The sequence below is a fragment of the Lutra lutra genome, chromosome 3 (assembly GCF_902655055.1).
Source record: "Lutra lutra chromosome 3, mLutLut1.2, whole genome shotgun sequence".
Classification (NCBI taxonomy): Eukaryota; Metazoa; Chordata; class Mammalia; order Carnivora; family Mustelidae; genus Lutra; species Lutra lutra.
The window spans coordinates 8,682,417-8,702,790 of NC_062280.1; the positions used below are offsets into that span (position 1 = coordinate 8,682,417).

Sequence of the window (20,374 nt, forward strand, 5' to 3'; positions counted from 1 at the left end):
ATAAATTTTCTTTCTGAAGATGAGAGTAAAAGTTTTTAAATGTTCTAAGTTTTCAAGATCAGAGACTGAAAATATAGAAGCTCTTTAACTGCCCCGCCCCCAATTCTTTGTAAGTTCCATGCCATCAGCTCCCAAGGCTTAAGCAAAACTTCATTATGCTGGGAAGTCCCCTTAAGTCTGCTGTAGCCAGATATGGGGTAAAAAAGTGATGTGTAAAAGACACAGACTATACTATGAAGAATACACCTGAGCTTTTACATTGAAAGGATAGGGATGTGTGTTGGAGGGCCCTCATTTTGAGTAATGAAGATAAGTTTTACTCTGAAGCTAAATCTTTCCGTAATTCTCACTCACTGTCTTGGATTTCAATGAACAGGACTTTTCTCAGTCCTTAAAAAAAAAAAAATTACCGCATATTTCCAGTTTCACATTCATGATACACAGTATCTCCAATTTTGTGGTGCAGAATTAAGGTGGAATTGAGAGGAGAAAATAACAACAACAACAAAACCCTACCCTTCATTCCCAATTCCTAACTTCAATGTCAAAGTTATTTCTATTAAATACTAGAGCAAGCTATAAAGAAAAACATTCATCCAGACAGAGATATTAGCATACCCTGATCAGCCAGGACATTACAAATCTCTAAAGCTTTTGGGAGGAGAAATAAAATCAACCACGGCAAGCGGGATCCTCTGCAAATAGGGTTTCTCGCACATCGTGTTCCAACAGAGCCGTAAGTGATACTGACTTCTTCCCAGGTTGTTGGCCTGAGCCCCACAGCATGAACTGGCACAGTCCATCCACAGGTGATCCTTCCTAGCAGACTGGTGTTTTGGAGAGAACAAGAAGGCTGCTGTACTTTTTCCCCTGAAGTTCAGTTGGCAAAATTTCTCAACTACATCAGTCTCTTAAACCCTGGGATCCTTTCAAAGGAGGAATTGCCTTGAATGAAAATAACCCATTCCATGTTCTCCCACATTCTTTTATCACTTATTTTTCTCATTAGTGGATGGCAATGCCAGCACTGGGCCAAATATTGGAAAGTAAAGAAAAGTAGAAATGAGCCAGAAAAACAAATGGCCCATAATCTGACCTCCTAGGAAACAACCCATGTTCACATTTTGGCAAATCTCCTTCCGGATTTTTTCCTATGGGTCATGATATTAGTTAGACTTATGTCGTATCTACCTACTATTTTGCCCCCTCGCTTGCTGATACATCATGAGCATTCTCTCTTAAAAACTGCAGTCCCCTTAAGGTTTCAAGAGAGACTCTAGCCAGCTGCTGAACTACGGAAAAAAAAAGACAGTCCTTTGGGGAGAGAAGCATGATTAGAGAAAGTTAGGAAATGCTGACCTACCACTAAGGATGTGGAAGAAATTATCTGATGTCTTTAATGGCAATTCAAAGTGACAGACGTTCGTCTTTGAAAATAATTTATTATATTCCAGAAATTTATATACTTCAATAAAAATACACTTATAGCAGGTTCCCATTTAATCAAATCTTACTTTGTATTGTAAGGTTTAATATGTACCATCCTTCAGTACTAACCTCTACGTACACACTCTCCTATATTAAATCTCTTAATTCTTACACAAACTAAACAACTCAGGAGAATTTTATAGCCCATTTTTCTACATTAATGAAGAATTCTCCAAATGTGAAAGTTCATTTCAACCATCCAGTAAATCACGTATTCATTCACACTTCTATCTGTTCCACAAAAACGTATGTACTACGTTCTCAATAGTATTAGTGGCAAATATAAGTACTCCCCTTCACCCTAAATAAGAGGGAAGAAGATATTTCTGTGAACCATATATTATGTGGAAGCATTTATCTTTATCAAAAAAATACATCATCAAGTCAACTGGGTTATGGCTGAGTTATCTGCAGCAAATTTCTGGTTCTTAAAAATGACCTCGACTCTCCCACCTCCTTGTAAAGACCAGGACCCAAACACAGTAGTTATTGCTGCTGGGGGAAATGAGAGCCAAGTATTCTATAGGCCAATAAGATTCTTAAATTAACTGAAATCTTGAGTTATTCTTTTTGCTTTTTGAAATTAATACAATAGGGGCGCCTGGGTGGCTCAGTGGGTTAAGCCGCTGTCTTCGGCTCAGGTCATGATCTCAGAGTCCTGGAATCGAGCCCCGCATCGGGCTCTCTGCTCAGCAGGGAGCCTGCTTCCTCCTCTCTCTCTGCCTGCCTCTCTGCCTGCTTGTGATCTCTCTGTCAAATAAATAAATAAAATCTTAAAAAAAAGAAATTAATACAATAAATATTAATTACAAATGTAGATACAGGGTATATAAAATATGTAAAGTATTAAAATAAATAATAGAATCAATACATGCTTTATATACTACGCATTCACAAGGTACATGTCATGTGCACATGTATACACACAAACACACATATTTACACATGCTTTTTAAAAATATGTGAACATCCTCTGAGCATTTTCTAAAACAATATATTTCCCAGTTTGAAGACACATGGCATAAATATGTAAATTGGAGCCAAAAACTTTCATAATAAATTCAGAAAAGACCCCCTAGGTTTCCATGTATTTATGGAACGTTCCGTAACAAACTTCTATTTCTCGTTTAGTACTTACGTTCCATGAAATAGGGCCCAGGCTCAATTCTCCACACAATTTGCCCTTTTTGGGTTCCGGTCACACCCCTGTTTTTAGAATCCCAGAAGTTGGCTGGAGAATTCTCATCTGGAAAAACCAAACAAACACTTTTCAGTTTAATTACAACCTATGTGTCCTTCCTTAGTTCCAAGACTAATGCAAGTTCTAAAATAAAGGAAAGAAGAGATAAAGAGGGAAGTATTAACAGGCACTATGATGAGGAACCAGCTCCCAGCCGACCCCCGCCCTGCATTTCTACACTTGCATTGATACGGGAGAACCGTGGAGCGGGTGGAAGGAGGCTGACATTTCTGGGCTTGGCCGGGTCAATGAACGTCCCCAAAAGACGAAACTGTAAAGAACAAAGGGTATGACCACTGCAGAGTCAGCAGTGAGCTGACAGATAAGAAAGGAGTTGGGTGTGCTCCCATCTACAAAATCCTAGAAAAAAAGAAAGGAAGAGCAAAGCTGGGAGACCCTAATAGAACTCCAAACAGAATTTAAAAAGGGGGGGGGGGAACCTTAAGCTGTGAAAATGAGTGAAGACACAGTACAGGTTTGCCATGAACAGTGTTCAGGAGGCACCAACCAAGTCATCATGTCTGCTAGGATAATCTTTCACAGAAGGCCAAAGGCATAAACCTTGAACAATACAAAAAAAGAAGAAAGGGTTTAGGCATTTGTTTGGACAGACGACAGTGACCTGAAGAGCAGGACTGTAACAGCACTTCCCAAGCGTTCTGACCTCCCAGCACACAGAAAACAGTAATATTTGTAGGGCGCATTGACAAACGAAAGAGATGCTAGTAACTTAAAACGGAAGGCAGGGATGTTCTGGGGGCTCCAGGCTTTTCCCCACCACCCCAAGGGCTGAAGGTCATATTCTATCATTTGCCCACATCACACTAGTTTGAAGCTCTGTCCCAGGGCCTAGAATAGAAAGTATAACCAAAAAGACCATTCAGAGTTTGATAGGTACATGGAAATGTGTACAGTGACACTTGTTCTTAAAGTCATACGTACTTCACCTGTCTCCCCAAATCCCTTTCGCAGGAGGGGAGGTGAAGGACACGCTTTCTCTGAGAGCTGGGACCAGGTAGACATGGAGTCAGAGGGACACTGGAAAACAGGAAAGACGGAGAACAAGTCCCAAGCTCAAGGGAATCGTCCTGAGAAGAAAAACCTCCCCCTGCCCTTTGTTTTTTCATGCTGCTGGAGTACGAAAGAAATGGAAAGTGGACCAGAGCGAGGGGTCAGATAGCCCAGCCCTGAGAGGTTTCTGTCTGGGGTTGTGCTGGGAGCCCACTACTTTCATCACAGGGATAAGCCAAGACACTCTGAGAGCAATGGTCCTCCCTGCCTTCTGCACTGAGCACACTGTCGTCAAAAATTGTTTTTGTGAAAGATCAAGAAGGGGCCACTGTTCTTTCTAGGAATGGGAAAGCATGACACACTCTTCCCGTCCCCTCCCCCCTAAACAAGCAACACGAGGCCAATCATCCATTCCTTCTCCGAACAGCACAGCAATGCCGATATTTAAAAGGCGGTCACCTAAAACTGGTTGTGATAGATGTCGTGGGGCTCCTTGGGGCAGATCCCGACCACTGCCCTCCACTGAGCTTCCTCCTTGCCAAATGAACCCCAGTTTTACCCAAGGCAACAATGTTCCCAGTTAAAGACACTCACCTCTCCAGAATGCCTTGCAGCTGAGGGTGGCACGTGGCACAGCTCTGGCCAGCGCCATGGCGACGCAAGTCTACTGGGTGGGACTTCCAGGAAAGCTATTATTTTCCTGAGTTACAAAGGGCGGCCTCAATAACCCTTTATGCTCTTCCCTCCCCCTGTTCTTGGATGAGAGCCTCATGCTAAGGACAGCAGAGCAAGAAGCTAGAAGTAACCACGACAAGTCCTTCAGCCCTGCACCACGTGCCTTCAGGCTTCTTGCTACCGAGCAACAGTACGTTGCTATCTGGTTAAGCCCCTGTAGGTGGGTTACTCTACCTGCACCTTCACACAATTCCTAACAGATACACCCACCACCCTAAAAACCCATCAGTGATGCAGACTCATCGTGCCTGACTTGACCCAGAATCCCCACAACGGCATCACTGCTTTGGTCTAGACCGCAAAGATGCTGGCTACCCATCTAAAAGAGAGTTTACTGGAAGGAGCTGCTTGGGTGGAGAGAGAGGCTCTCCTGTTTTTGCAAATAAATATACTTTTTTCAGCTATTGGTCACTTGGAAGGCACAAAAAGCTGGGCCCTGCAAGGAACAGACTACAGGCATAGGGACTAGAAGGTGTCCAGCCAACCAAAATGCTTTTTTATTTTTTAAAAAACGTGGCTATGCACACAGCAAATTTTCTGAAAATATTATTGTGAAAGTTTCCTCTTGAGGCCTCAGGAAAGAGGAGGCAGCATTACGTCTTGTTTTAAGGAGCAAGCACCAGGATCCCAGTGATACAAAGCCGTGGTAGTGAAACCTCCCTTGCTAATGTGACCTCACTGCAGGAGGTTGGCACTTTCGGGGTTACTGACCTTTTCTCCCAACGCCATCGGCTAAGCCAAACGAAGGACACGCTTCTGACAGAAGTGAGCCTGAGGCTCCGCACTCCCCTTATATGCTTCCTGGAAAAGAACTTTGACAGAGAACCAGAGTGGCATCTCTTGTCCCAAGAAGGACCACTAAGAAACTCTTTCCTTGCCAGCCACATCCACTTCAAGGTAGAAATTCTGCCCCATGTGAAGTAGGAATTAACGGGGGGGTAGGGATGGGTGCTTGTCTCAAAGAGCCTGTTCCAAGAAACGGATCAGACTTGTGCATTCAAGGTGCCCACCGGCTCTTGTGGGCTGGGACAAGCCGTGTATCTTTGACTTTAATTCCCCGCACTGGTTTATAGGTCATGTAAACAACTCCATTTGGTTAAATTCATGATATTTAAAGAAAAAAAAAAAAGACGAGTTGAAGCAAAATGTTGAAAATGTACTGTGGGTATTCAGGCTCAGCTGGAATTCCAATGCCCCATAAAGGTGGGAAATGGGTCAGAATTGGGACGAGCAAGCCCACAGCGGAAGTGTGGTGGGTCTGTTCTGATTAAAAATGCCACGGCAGGAGACGCACCCTGTCAATCTCCATGGGGAAGATCTTATTCTGCACCAAGCATGGTGTCTGTCACACAGCAGATACCCAAGCTCGTTAATAGTCTGGTTATTCTAGGCTGAAATTTTTCTCTGATGAGATGATGTTTCTGATCATTCATTATCTCCGACAGAGACAAGGCCCTTTGCCGAAGAGTGGCACTGACACTTCATTGAAAATATCAAGTCCGTATAAATAAGCCAGTTTAGGAGCAGAGAGCACAAATGATTTCGATAGGATTATCATGGCCTCCTCGGCCACTATAGCTCCTACTGCCGCAAACTGGCACAACTCTGGCCAGCCTTGGTCACACCACATAAAGAACAGCGCGTATGACTCACTCCCTTCCTTTGTTTTAAGACTAATTTTAATTGGTCCCTCAGAGTAAAATTTTCTTCTTTAAGTAGGTTAACACCTTTGTTCAGGTTGCAGTCAATTCTAGTCTAGACCTAGAACACCTTTCCTGTGACAGCATTCCTACGCTGAGATCTATTTTTCATGGATATCTGAGAACAGAATGTTTTTTTCCCAGATTGCATGAGTTGTTTTGCTTTCCCCTCATCTAACATGCATATTAGGTGATTCAGCCTTTTTTAAATGCCCCAATCCAAAGAAGAAAAAGAACGGAGTGTAAAATGGCATACCAACAAAAGGGTACTAAACCCCCTACAACTATAATGTACACATAATTATAAATCTATTTCTTCCTCCACTGAATGAACGTTGTGATAGATCAAAGAAATCTTGTTGGCTTTTTTTTCTTTTTTAAACCAATCATCAGTTGTTGCATTTGTACCTGGCTACTTCCTTTTCCCATTTCTCTTAACAACTATTCATATCTGCCCCACTGTGCTCACATCCCGTAGCTAATTTCCATGCTCTGATGTGGAGCGGGTACTATTCAAAACATGTAGAACATTAGGTCTCATCTCTCTAATATCTTTTCTGTATCCATACCTGCTGCTTCTCTTCTTGCCCAGGGTTCTACCCCGTTATGGAGGAGGCTTTGACCCAATCCCCTCTACCAATTACCTTTTCTCACCTTAATGTTGAGTTTCTTCCTTTCAACCTAAAAACATGTCTGCTTCTATAAGGCACACTCAACTGGTTTTGTTTTTGCTCTTTGAACATTCCCTTCTGCACTCCCTTTTCCATTCTCATTCTTATTTCTCCTCCTACTAGGATTAAAGTATCTGTTTTCCAATTGAAAAAGTCTTATTTGGGGGGCACCTAGGTGGCTCAGTTGGCTAAGCGTCTGCCTTCGGCTCAGGTTATGATCTCAGGGCCCTGGCATCGAGTCCCACATAGCCCTGGGCTCCTTGCTTAGCGGGGAGACTGCTTCGTTCCCTCTCCCTCTGTGGCCCCCCTGCGAGTGGTCTCTCTCATTCTTTGTGTCAAATAAATAAATAAAATCTTAAAAAAAATAGTCTTATTTTCTAAGAGCACATATTCTAGATACTTGGGTAACTTTCAAGTTGGAATATAATTACAAGAAAGAAACACTGACGATGTTTAATTCATGTACCTAAATACCTTTTCTAAATCTAATTTTGTTTGGTATGGTTTATATAAAGCTTGTCCACTCATATGTCTTTTTTGTTCTCTTACAAGTCTGGTTGGCAGTACATTTTCTCTAAATAGAAAAGCAAAGTACACACACAAAAAAGCCCTAAAAATCCTTTCAATTTAATTGTATACCTGTTTATGAATACTATGGGAATGTGATAAAAGAAACCTTGAAAATCTTCCCTCCTGCCTATTTTAGCAGCCCATAATACTTGTGCAGAGTGATTTCATTTAGTGTTTTTTCTAACTACTCTTTAGAGCTATTTGCATTTATTCTGTTATGAATACCGGAATTAATTGGTAAGTCTGTTTCTCCAAGGGAGAAACAAAGTGTTTGGACCCAGAAAACAAAGGCGTAGAGATAGAAGATGACATCACACACAAATCTCTTAACTATAGAATAGTTATTGGCTCAGATAATTTTCGCAGAACTAATTAATTAGGTCAGAAACAGAACCCCTTTCCTTAATTAAAATCACATTATCTTTAGGAGGAACATGGTGGGGACTTAAAAAAAAAATCTCTACATAAACAAATTTACCAACATGTCGGGCACACTCAGTAGGAAACAAATCATCACTGGCCACTCTTCCCTTTAGCTAACTGATCCCCCCAGTCATGACTGCCCACCTCCATTGCTCACGATGGACATCCCGAAGCTCTTTAAAACGCAGATTCCTGGGCTGCTCTTCCAGACAGTTTGGTCCAATAGGTTTGAGTGAGGACGCAGGCATCTGGATTTCAGCTAACACCCCGTGCGGCGGATTCCAATAGAGATACTACTACAAAGGCCACACGTGGAAAACCTGTTATGCAGTTATTTGCAGGAATAGTGAGCAATCACAGCAATGCTTTGGGCCCTGTTCATCACTAACAATTGTCCTTCTCATTTGTTAGCTTGTTCATTCATTCACCGAAAAGCACTCGCTGACTGCCTACTGCAGAAGAGAAGGACACTCACTTCCTGCCATCAGGAGTTCCCAGTGTGGGGGCTGGGGGGGGCGACTGGAACAGAGGCATAATGCAACGCCAAGAGTGCGTGACCAGGCCGTGCAAACTTTCTGCAGTGTGAAAGAGGGACAGAGCGGGACAATCAGCACTCCCTGTGACTATGTGTAGTTCATAGGGCTCGGGATCTATCAGGTTTGATGTATCCTGGGAGGCACACGGAGATATCCTTTGGGAGCTCGACACCCATAAGCCAGTCAGTAAGGTGTCTCGGACACTCCTTTGCTTCATGTTCTGCAGACATACTGCGTTACCAAGGGGGTTCATTTTTTAGTTCTACGAATGGTCATCGGAAGCAATAAACAAGTGGCCATATTTAGAGCTGAATTCAGCTGTAAAAGTTAGTGTTGTTGTCTGGGCCCCAGGATGTTATCTTTTTCATCTTTGGAAAACTACGATTAATTATATTAACATACAACATGACTGTAAAGAATAATTAAAATAATGAATTCTCTCCTCAAATGCCACAGAAAGCTAAAATAGTGTAAGCAGAAAGGCTTATTCTTTTTTTATTAAGATTTTATTTATTTATTTGACAGACAGAGATCACAAGGAGGCGGAGAGGCAGGCAAAGAGAGAGAGGGGGAAGCAGGCGCCCCGCTGAGCAGAGAGCCCGATGTGGGGCTTGATCCCAGGACCCTGGGATCGTGACCTGAGCCGAAGGCAGAGACCTAACCCACTGAGCCACCCAGGTGCCCCAGAAAGGCTTATTCTTTAAAACTCTTCTTTCCCCATAATATTTCACATGCAGAGATCACTATGAAAATTACCTTTAAAAGACTGTTCTTCCTGTACATGATTTCTGGATTCCAGAAAATGTCCTCTGAGCAGGCTTTTAAGATAATAAGAAAATATACAGGAGACGTGACCGGACGTCTCAAACATATCCAAACATAATTTGGATTTGCAAATGTTTCTATGTCCCTGTTAATATTTCCAAAATCTCCATAGAGTGGTAGAGATAAAATAGGAACAAATATGTATGTATGTATATTTGAGATATATACATACAAGTATAATAATATATATGTAATATATATATTATATATATTTTTTGAATATATATATATATGTATATATTCAAAGCCTTCACTCTTCTATCAATCAACCAAGGGGAGTTAAGAAAAGATGAGAAAGTTTTCAAGAAAGATGCCATGTGACAGATTGTGCCAGAGAGATGAAAAATGATGCTTGCAAATTTTCTTTTGCTTTAAAGTAATTCCTCCTCACATTTTCTCACAAATGGCATAAACATTAAAGTTGTTTCAAATTACCTTTTGGATACAAATCAAATGTAACTATGTCCTGAGATTGGATCAGAGAGGGGCCTGGTGTGTTCTGGCTGTACTCGAAAATTAGACGCCCTGGGATTTGGGATTTAGAGAGCACTGTACTAAACTACAATTTGAATCAAAAGTATCTTTGGATTCTCACCAACAGTGTAAGAGGGTTCCCCTTTCTCCACATCCCCTCCAACACATGTTGTTTCCTGTCTTGTTAATTTTGGCCATTCTAACTCGTGTAAGGTGGTACACTGTTGGTGGGAATGCAAGTTGGTGCAGCCACTTTGGAGAACAGTGTGGAGATTCCTCAAGAAATTAAAAATAAAGCTTCCCTATGACCCTGCAATTGCACTACTGGGTATTTACCCCAAAGATACAGATGTAGTGAAAAGAAGGGCCATCTGTACCCCAATGTTTATAGCAGCAATGGCCACGGTCGCCAAACTGTGGGAAGAACCAAGATGCCCTTCAACAGACGAATGGATAAGGAAGATGTGGTCCATATACACTATGGAGTATTATGCCTCCATCAGAAAGGATGAAGACCCAACTTTTGTAGCAACATGGATGGGACTGGAAGAGATGATGCTGAGTGAAATAAGTCAAGCAGAGAGAGTCAATTATCATATGGTTTCACTTATTTGGAGCATAACAAATAGCATGGAGGACATGGGGAGATGGAGAGGAGAAGGGAGTTGAGGAAAATCGGAAGGGGAGGTGAACCATGAGAGACTATGAACTCTGAAAAACAATCTGAGGGGGTTGAAGGGGCGGGGGTTGGGAGGTCGGGGGAACCAGGTGGTGGGTATTGGAGAGGGCACGGATTGCATGGAGCACTGGGTGTGGTGCAAAAACAATGAATACTGTTATGTTGAAAAAAAAAAAAAAGTATCTTTGTAGACCTAGACAAAGAGCACAACTTCACAGGGACTGTGTGACTGTTTTTAATAATTTTCTAAAAGTTTTTGCAAATTTTCTACAAGTATGTGCCAGGCAGGTTATGGAATCCTGCTACAATGGGACAGAGAAACTCTGACAATGACTTTGGGATCTGAACTACATTGCAAGGGGAGAGTGATTCTTTACCAGGGATTGGAGCACACAGAATACCAATCTTATGAAGTACTGTGAGAACTCATTAACAGCTTTCCTCATGAATTTGCAAAGGTGACATTAGTTTTAATCTAGTCTCCCTAGATGCCCAATTCCTGACACCAATGCTCCCTCTTGTTCCTAGAGATTACGATCCTGATACCACAACCACCAGCTGAGACGTACCCACTAATGACTATGGCTTGGTTCTAACCTGAAGAGCTATTTTCCTATAAATACTAGAAAGAACTGCTGACTATAATGTGCCAGAGATGGGAGAAAAAGGCACGTCACAGGACAAAAAAGCAACAGAGGTGGAGAAGAGCTGATGGCTAGGCGGCTGGGTCTGGCCCTGGGGTACGTGTGCTGGGGAAGGCACGCACACCGCTGCCCTTGCATGGTGGAATGGGGACACACATGCTGATTCAAGGCCATGCACCCCCCCCCCCAGTTTGAAAGAGATGTCTCATGGTTATCTCCTCTGTGGCAGGCCATCGACCAGGGGTGGTGGAGCCCAACCTGGAGAACAGGAAATCTTTTATTAGATCCACACTGGGTGACTCAGAGCCACGTCCTAAGCACCCCCGCCACGAGGGGGCCTCCTGAGCATTCACACCTGCAGCCATACATACACCCAAGCAGAAGCAGGATGGGCCGCTAAGCAAATTCCTATATAAAATACTTGATCCCAAGCTACTTGATTAAACACTCATTTTGACAAGGGAGGAAACCACCAACAGATCGGTGAGACGCAATACTTGAACTCATGCTGGCCAATACCTCCTGAGAGTTTCAGTCATGGCCCGGAATACCAGATAGTAAAGAGCAGCTCAGAGATGGCGTCAAGGTCAGGCACTGCTCTATTTCTCTGTCCCTATGGATTCATTGACACCCATAACAATCCTCTGAGGGAGGCACTACTATCAGATTCTCAATGATGGGGAGAAGGCACAGAGAAGTTGGGAAATCCGTCCAAGATCCTGAAACTGGCCTGTGCAGAGCGAGCCCAGACGCCGCGCTCCTAGAGGCTCTCGCACACCTTCCATCTAGCACGCTGTGGAGAGTTTGGGTTCCACGCTGGGGATGAAGAAATGTCACTGGGAGACTTAAAGCACGTAAGTAACATGACCCACGTTTTAAAAAAAATCCCTCCGGCTGCCACGTGCGGAGTGGACTGTCGAAGGGCAAGAGAGGACAGCCCACAACACGTCGCGCCCAGGCCCAGCACCAAGCGCCGGAGCCATAACCTAAACGTGACCCTCTCCTCCCATCTCCATCTTTCCTGCACGCACAGAGCTGTGGCAGCTATAAATAGCAGCCTTGGTGCAAAAGGCTGTGAGTCCATTCCAGACTCTCCAGTCCAGCGACACTGCGAGATGACTCATCCACCTCTAAGCTCTCTCCAAGTCCAGCCACCAGCCTGAATTTCACTCTCTAAGCCCACCATGCTCTTCCTGTCCCTCTCTTTATCCAAACAACTCCCGAAAGTCCAACTTTCCCACACCCAAGCTTCGTCAGTCAAAATAGAAAGCTCAGATTCTCCGTCACTTAGTAAAACCCTTAATAAATAAATTAAATAATAAAAATAATAATAAAATATTAATAAATAAATAACAATAATAAATAATAATAATGAATAAATAAACAAAGCCCTTAACGCAACGTATTAAATATATCCCTGGCATTCAACCAACATGGGCTTCCTATTCACCAACATACGTATGCTTTATGGTTTAGGTACAAATCATTTATTACAGGTACCAAGAGAGTCATACACCCCTTGATAATGACGTTGCCAGGCAGCCGCTATGAGGTGATGGTAAGATCCCAGAACTTTGAGAAACAGCAGACCTGGGTTTAATTCCATCTCTCTCATTTACTGGACCCATAACCTTGGGCAAGTCTTAAAACTGCATAGACTCCTTTTTTTTAATCTATGATTAAAATAATAACAGCACTTAGCTCTGAAAGCTATAAGGAGTACTAGGTACAATATTTGAACGTGGCACATACCAGGAGCTACATATGTGAGGTTTAAAAAATTTTTAATCCATTTCTTTCTTCTTTCATAGAAAGTTACGTTTTTCTTTTCATACTCAAAAGCACAGTTCCTCAGCCTCATTTCCTTAGTTTTTATTTTTTAAATTTCTTTTAAGGAAATTCATTTTATCCTAATTTATCATAAACATATATCAATTAAAACAAAAGCATGCTAACTCATATGTTTTTGGAGACTGCTTTCTTCCTTAATCTGGATGCCAAACGAGCAGAAGAGCAGTCCATACGTACAATGACAGGACATGACGCTATTTCACATGGAACACGGTCTCTCGCACAGAGTAGATCAATCTGTGCAGTTCTTGAGTGGAAGGTCACTCAAAGACTAAAATTCTGTCAATGACCTTTAAGCTCAGCCTAATAAAGAATAAGCAGAGAGCCCCTCGTGCGCCTACACAATGAAACTTGTATTGGGAATACAGTGTTTAACTAGGAAATCTCTGTTGTAGCACTATGTGTGTTAAAAGTTGCCAGGAATGGAATCCTGCTACAATGGGATCCAGTTTAAAGTTCAGCATAAAAGCATCCTTCAGTTGGGGGTAAATCACACCTTTGATCTTAGTGAGCTCTTACAGTAAGGATCAGGAACTATAACAGCTAACTTGATTGAAAGAGGGAGGTTGCGCTCATCGAAGTGAACCAAATACTTATTGGAGCTAATCCAAACTCAATCTGAAAATATTAGTTGGAAGTACGGGAGAGCAACCTTTCTGGAACATTCATTGCTACTAATACTAAAGAATAATTCTGCAGATGTGCCTACTTTATCCACACTGGCTTGATCAGAAGATGAACCACTTTCCCAGAGATTAGCATGCTCACCTGAATCCTTACTAAGCCAATAACTTACTTTTCATTAAACTAAGTAAGCATTTATCTATGTTTCCAAATGAGGGCACTACTGGGTCTGTCCAGTACATTATAGCAATGATAGCGTCTTTAGCTCTTGGGCACTAAATGCCAGCTGTGTGCTATATGACAGCGTGCTATATGACAGACAGACAGACAGACAGACAGTAACATCCCACCCACCTTGAGAACCACTGATTGGCATTTTGTAGCCAAAAAGTAATTTTTTTCATTGCAAAAGGATTAGAATAGAACTGAAATTTTGCCCTGGATTCATCCTGTCTTTTGAACAATTAGAGAAGATTTCAAAGGTCTGCAGAAAGCTGGGTCAGTTTACTACAACTGCCACAAGAAAACCTTAACAAAAACATAATTTTATTCTAAAATTAAAGTTTTGTTGAAAGAGTGTCATTAAATCAACAGTTTCTAAGATGCGAGGGTCTTGCAAATACTTGTCCATATACACATTACATTACAAATAAATCGGCTATAACATTCATGACAGAAGAGCTTTAAAATCTGACAAAAAACCAAAACATTATTATCCAGAGGCAGATTACCTGTCATAAAATCTATTTAGACTCAAATGACATTTTGAGAAATATTACTGTAGGTGGGACCTGTACTTAACATCATAGTAAAGTACTTTATTTGAAACCAGGGGGCTCTAGAAATTGAGCAAAGGGACTACATATTTATTTGTAAAAGTTTAAAATCTTTTAAAGATTTTTATTTATTTATTTATTTGACAGAAAGAGAGGGAGAGAGAGCAGAGCAAACGAGAGAGAACATGGCGGAGGTGGGGAGGAGCCGAGCAAGAGGGAGAAGCCGACTCCTCACTGCCTCGGGGCTTGATCCCAGGAGCCTGAGATCATGACCTGACCCCAACGCAGACGCTTAACTGACTGAGCCACCCAAGTGCCCCTTTTTGTAAAAGTTTTAAATGTTTTAATTCGAGCACTGATGACATGGAGTTGTCAAATGATTAAATGGGATAAGCACACCACATTGGTGGTAATAATGGTCCTGATCAAGCTGGAGGGGACCACATTTAAGAATGTTTCAAAGATGGGGCGCCTGGGTGGCTCAGTGGGTTAAAGCCTCTGCCTTCAGCTCAGGTCATGATCCCAGGGTCCTGGGATCAAGCCCCGCATCGGGCTCTCTGCTCAGCAGGAAGCCTGCTTCCTCCTCTCTCTGACTGCCTCTCTGCCTACTTGTAATCTCTGTCTGTCAAATAAATAAATAAAATCTTTAAAAAAAAAAAAAAAAAGAATGTTTCAAAGAGAAAGGTAGAGAGAACTCTAAATCCCACACAGTTGGACTCAGAAATCCGGTGAGGGGAGAACTCATTTCACAGAACTTTCTAGTATCTTACCTCATATAATCCCAAGGAATTTCTCTCTGCCTTTGCCAGGATTGAATCCATCATCAGTTCAAACCAGATTTAGGAAGCAGCAAGAAACATGTTCCATTCTCCTTAAAATCATGTCCCCAGCCTGCCCACTTGACGATTTCATTCACAGAAGCGAACAGAACTGAAGTCAGGTGGGTCTGGAGTCCTAGCGTGGTTTGGAGAGCTCTGCGGGTCTACCTCACTGATGTTCCTGCTTCTCTTCCTCTTTCCCAAGTTCTAGAAATGAAATCCTAAGCGGAATATGAGAGACCTTTCCTAGGAGACTCCTGTCCAGCTAAATAAACACTGAGAGCCACTCCTACTTTTCCTCAAGACTGTCAGGCATCCTAAATGAAAAAAACACAACCTATCAGTGTCCCTTAGGCTGAGGCAGTCGTGGCCACACCCTGAAAAGGGTACAGGATGCAATCGCCCCATCCTCCCCTCGGCTTCCTTCCTGTGCTTTTTTCCCATTGGGAAAATTCCAAAGAATGAGTTATATGTATAAACACACACACACACGCATACTCATATGGAGTGAGCTGATGTCAACAAACTGTTATCACAGAGAAGGGAATTTTCTGTCTGACTTGCTAAGAATAGAGTGGTCATCATCTGGAAACGCTAATGTACTATTATGATTAATCGGATGGAGCATTCATGTAGTTACCCAAAGAGGCTTACAGCATTCTAACTAATCCAGAATGAAATCTGTGGACTTGTGATTTCAAACTGTGAAAATCGACTAAAACTTTCTGAAACATTATCTAGCTTTAATGAAAATCCAAACTGTGATTATCAACCCTGAAGTTATTCTCAGATGTTATGTTTTAAAGATTTTATTTATTTATTTGTGTGTAAGAGAGAGCAAGAATAAGTGGGGGGAGCAGTAGGCAGAGGGAGAAGCAGGCTCCCCGCTGAGCAAGGAACCCGATGTTTTCACTCAGGGATCATGACCTGAGCCACGGGCAGACACCCAACCAATTGAGCCACCCAGATGTCCCTCAGATGTCATTTTTTAAAAGGTTTTATTTATTTATTTGACAGAGATCACAAGCAGGCAGAGAGGCAGGCAGAGAGAGAGGCAGAAGTAGGCTCCCCTCTGAGCAGAGAGCCTGACGCGGGGCTCGATCCCAGGACCCCGCGATCACAACCCGAGCTGAAGGCAGAGGCCCACCCCACTGAGCCACCCAGACGCCCCCTTCTGATGCCATTTTTAATGCAAAAATGGAAGAAAAACCTCAATCTAGTTAGCTATGCTCTTGTCTCATCCCAGGAAGAGGGTATAGCAGAAGAGTTTCCAGATGAGATGCGTTGTTCTTTAATGGGAAAGAGGCCCGTGACGCCAATCCACCCAGGGCAGTCGTCACAATCATGAGGTGTTAGTTTAAAGGGTGAATGTAATCAAAGGCTGCAAGACCATATCCTTCCAGCAAACGTCCAGGAAAGCGGGATAAAATATCCTCATCGGTCACAAGTCTTGCTGTGCAGTGAGACAGAGTGGGTTCAAACTCTGTGCCACATTTAGTGGATACAATCTTCTCTCTGCCGTGTCTTTAATCCAGACATAGTTTGCCAGAAAGCCCCAACGGGCCAGGGAGCTTGGGGCTGATTCTACAATAGACTACGAGGACACGGCAAGCCTGGCAGTGCAGAGTCACCACCGGGGCTCTTCCGACACATCAACGCTGCCCAAGCTTGGGACACGCCACCGCGGATTCTTGGGTGCACGCAAGCAAACAGTAAGAACAAGTGCAGACTGCTCAGCGGGTACCAGGGACACGTCACACACAGTTTTGAAACAGCCTCATGAACAGCCCTGTGCTCCGAGGCTGAGGTCAACAGTGTTATCAGGCCCGTGTTACGGATCAGGAGACCGAGGCCCACGGGGAGGAAGTGGTAACGAACGGCCGGGATTTAACAAACGGGGTCCTACCTGAAGACACCCAAGCCTGAGCTCTTTTACAACACGCTGCCTTTCTCAGATAACACTCCAGAAAATGCCAGTAACCTCACAAACTCGGATCGGTCACCGAAAGGAGGTGAGGATAAAGAAGTCTAGAAAGGATGAATTCATTTCCTTTTATTGGCATCCAAGGTGGCTAGAGCCTACGAACGACGGACTTCTCAACAAGGTCAGTGTCTCTGCTCTCCGCCCCAGCCGGGAGTGTACAAGCTTAAATGTTTGCTTATTTCCTAGTTACGGGCCGACAAATTCTCCATGGGGCTCAGGAGAAGCTTGTTGCTGCTTCCACCACTCCGGATCCCCTTTACCTTCCAAATATTGTACCATTTGCCAGATAGGCCACTGCAACTGAACTGGTCCATCCATGTGTCACCGGTGTTCACGTGTGTCAAACAGGCTGTTGTCCTATGTAAAGGAAACCTGTGTCCCCACAGCACAAGCCATTGTCAGAAGGGAACTAGATTTCTAAGTTGATCTAGACACTCATAAAGCAGATCAAGCGAAGTTAGATGATGTTAAGCTTAGACTTAAGGCCACCATATATGTGTACCTTTTCGCAGAGAGGGTCTTTCTTAAACACAGGGAATTCGGCCAGTACCTCTTCAACCACAGCAGACTACTGCATTGAGAAGGTAGAGCCGAAAGAGCATCGTGTCAGACCTCGAAATTTACATATGCTACTCCTCTCTTCAGACCACTTCCCTGTGAAGAAAAGACCTAAAAAATCAACAACAACAAATAAAATGGGAAGCACATCAGCACCAAATTTGCATTCATATGACATCTTAGCATTTTCACGCTCTATGACAGCATATGGTGCCAGGCAATTGGGAGGCAGTTCTGAACAAGACAAACGCAGCCCCTGCTTTTTCTGGCAGAACTTCTATTTGAGAGAGAGGGAGAAATACTAAATAACAAATACAAAATGAATTCCTTGGTTACTATTATGAAAAAGGAAAAAGGAAAGGAAAAAGAGAAGATCTTAAGAGAATGGATGAGTTGCTGACAGGACCCAGGCCAGAGAATAAGAGAAATCACCCTCAAGGAATTAATGTGGGAACTAAGCTCTGAAGGTTGGGGAAGGAGAGGAGGGAAGAGAAGAGAGAGAACATTCCAGATAGAAGAGCTGTACAGAGGCCCTGGGGTGGGAAGCAGAATGGCACTTTCAAGGACTAAAGGAAAACCACTGTGACTAGAGCAGAGGGTTAAGGGAGAGATGAGGCCAGTGAAGGAGGAAAGACTAGAAATTTTAAGCATCAATGTAGAGTGAGAGAAAGGGAAACTTAAGAATAAGGGAATGGAAATTGTCCCTTTATCTCTTCTCCATATGATCTCCTTCTGAGGGGCACCTGGGTGGCTCAGTGGGTTAAAGCCTCTGCCTTCTGCTCAGGTCATGATCCCAGGGTGCTGGGATTGAGCCCCGCATCGGGCTCTCTGCTCAGCAGGGAGTCTGCTTCCCGCTCTCTCGCTCTCTCTCTCTCTCTGTCTGCCTCTCTGCCTAGTTGTGATCTCTGTCAAATAAATAAATAAAATCTTTAAAAAAAAAAAAAGATCTCCTTCTGAAAGCCAATGGGGCTCACAGTGGTCAACATTCAAAGTTACTGATTCAGCGAGGATGCTTGTGGGTATAACTATGCTTTGTGGATGCTGAACGGATGAACCACAGAACATCAGAGACACAGCTCAGCTACAGTAGCTTACTCCCCAAGCTCACAGAATGAATAAGGCATGGGAATAAGATGCAGAGCGTAGGGAATACAGCCAGTGATACCGTGACAGTACTGTATGGTGACGGATGGTAGCTACAGTTTGAGCAGAGCACAATGCTGAGAAGCTGAATCACTATGGGGCACATCTAAAACTAATATAACATTGTGTATCAACTTAAATAAAAAATTTTAATTAAGATACTTAAATAAAAAAATTAAAATTAAAAAAAAAAGAATAACCCCCCCACACACACCCAGCAGAAAAGAGTAAAGCAAAGCACAGAGACATGATTCTTAGATGACGATCCTAATTGGCAATGGAAAAAATCAGCAGCCCGTCTTCCACCCATCTTTATGCTGAAGCGAAAAACACAAAAACAGAATCAAGGTCAGCACATCAGGAAGGAACGACCTTTTTCCTGAAAAGCCCATTATGAATTTCCTTTGTGTTTATGCATTTTGCATGCCTCGAGTCTGACATCACTCGTATGCATTATTTAAGTCCTGCACCGAGGGTCTGCCTGTCTGCTGCAGCTTTTACTGGAGGCTTTTTCTTCTGACACTGTGTTCATTCAACAGCAGCTGAATGCTTGTCACCTCGTCACTTTGTTTTCCAATCCCCCAAATCTTCCAATGGAAATACGCATTAGTGTGGGTATAAATCAGAGAACGTTTTGAAACTCTGTTCAAATATGCGACAAGTGCCAAAAGATCCCTCGGACCTCAAATAAAAGTCGCTGATATGCACATGAAACACATGGTCTTTTTAATTTTAGCTTAGACACTGGTGTGCAATCAAATTAAATACAAATAATAAAGGCTATCATCTATTACCTATTGTGAACTTACCACATGCCAGGCGCTAGGAGCGTGTATACACACTCCCTCACTCAGTCCTCAGAGCGACTTTCTGGTCTAGTCACGACAATCCCCATTTCACAAACTAAGAAAACTGAGGGACAGCGAGGCCGAACACCTTGCTCACACACAGCTGAATCCCGGAGCAAAAAACTAGCTGAATTTCAGATCGAGGGTCTTCATGACATCAAAGCTCACCCACACGTGGCCCACTATTATACAACGCCCCCCAGGATAACTACCTACCTGCTCTCAAGTGACAAGAACTACACTTGACATTTTAGAATCATTAACTGATAGAATTCTCACAGCAGTTCTGAGAGGTGCTATTCTCCCTAAGATAGAGGAAGTGAGCTCTGGGAGTCAGGTGACTTGACCCAGGGCACACAACCTCAAGGCCAAAGGTGCAGAGGAAGATCTTCCAGAAGCCGGCTCAGTGTCACAGCAGCAACGTTTCTGAAGAATCCCGAGTTCAGTAAGAGTAAATATGGGCATACTTTCTCAGGGTTTTGTACTTCTATCTGGGAAATTATCATTATGCTTTGGAAGATAGTCATGTCCCCAAAAGACCGATATTCTCATCTTAGGTGGATAAGAAAATTCCTTTACTGATGTCCACTCAAGCCAAACTATCAGAATTGTGATTCACTGCTTTCATAAACAAGAATAAATTACCCTCATTTTTCTAACAGACCGATACACACAAGCAGATGCAATGTGCCAAACACATGAAAGGCATACAGAAATAAGAATAAATGTGGTTTTTTCCTTTCAGTAATTTCCACAACAGAGTTAAAGGACCAGCT

The 20,374-nt window shown here is 43.0% G+C and overlaps 1 protein-coding gene across 3 annotated transcripts in view; it reads right to left on the bottom strand.

Annotated features, from left to right (window-relative positions):
• Positions 1-20,374, bottom strand: part of HECW2 (HECT, C2 and WW domain containing E3 ubiquitin protein ligase 2) — a 363,970-nt gene that overhangs the window by 146,425 nt on the left and 197,171 nt on the right. For 2 of the 3 annotated variants that reach the window (XM_047720962.1, XM_047720963.1), the window contains exon 3: positions 2,627-2,734. In XM_047720962.1, coding sequence (XP_047576918.1) covers positions 2,627-2,734 — 108 coding nt within the window. Of the gene's footprint in view, positions 1-2,626; positions 2,735-15,017; positions 15,333-20,374 lie in introns of those variants that run through there. The other variant, XM_047720964.1, reaches the window with a different exon arrangement.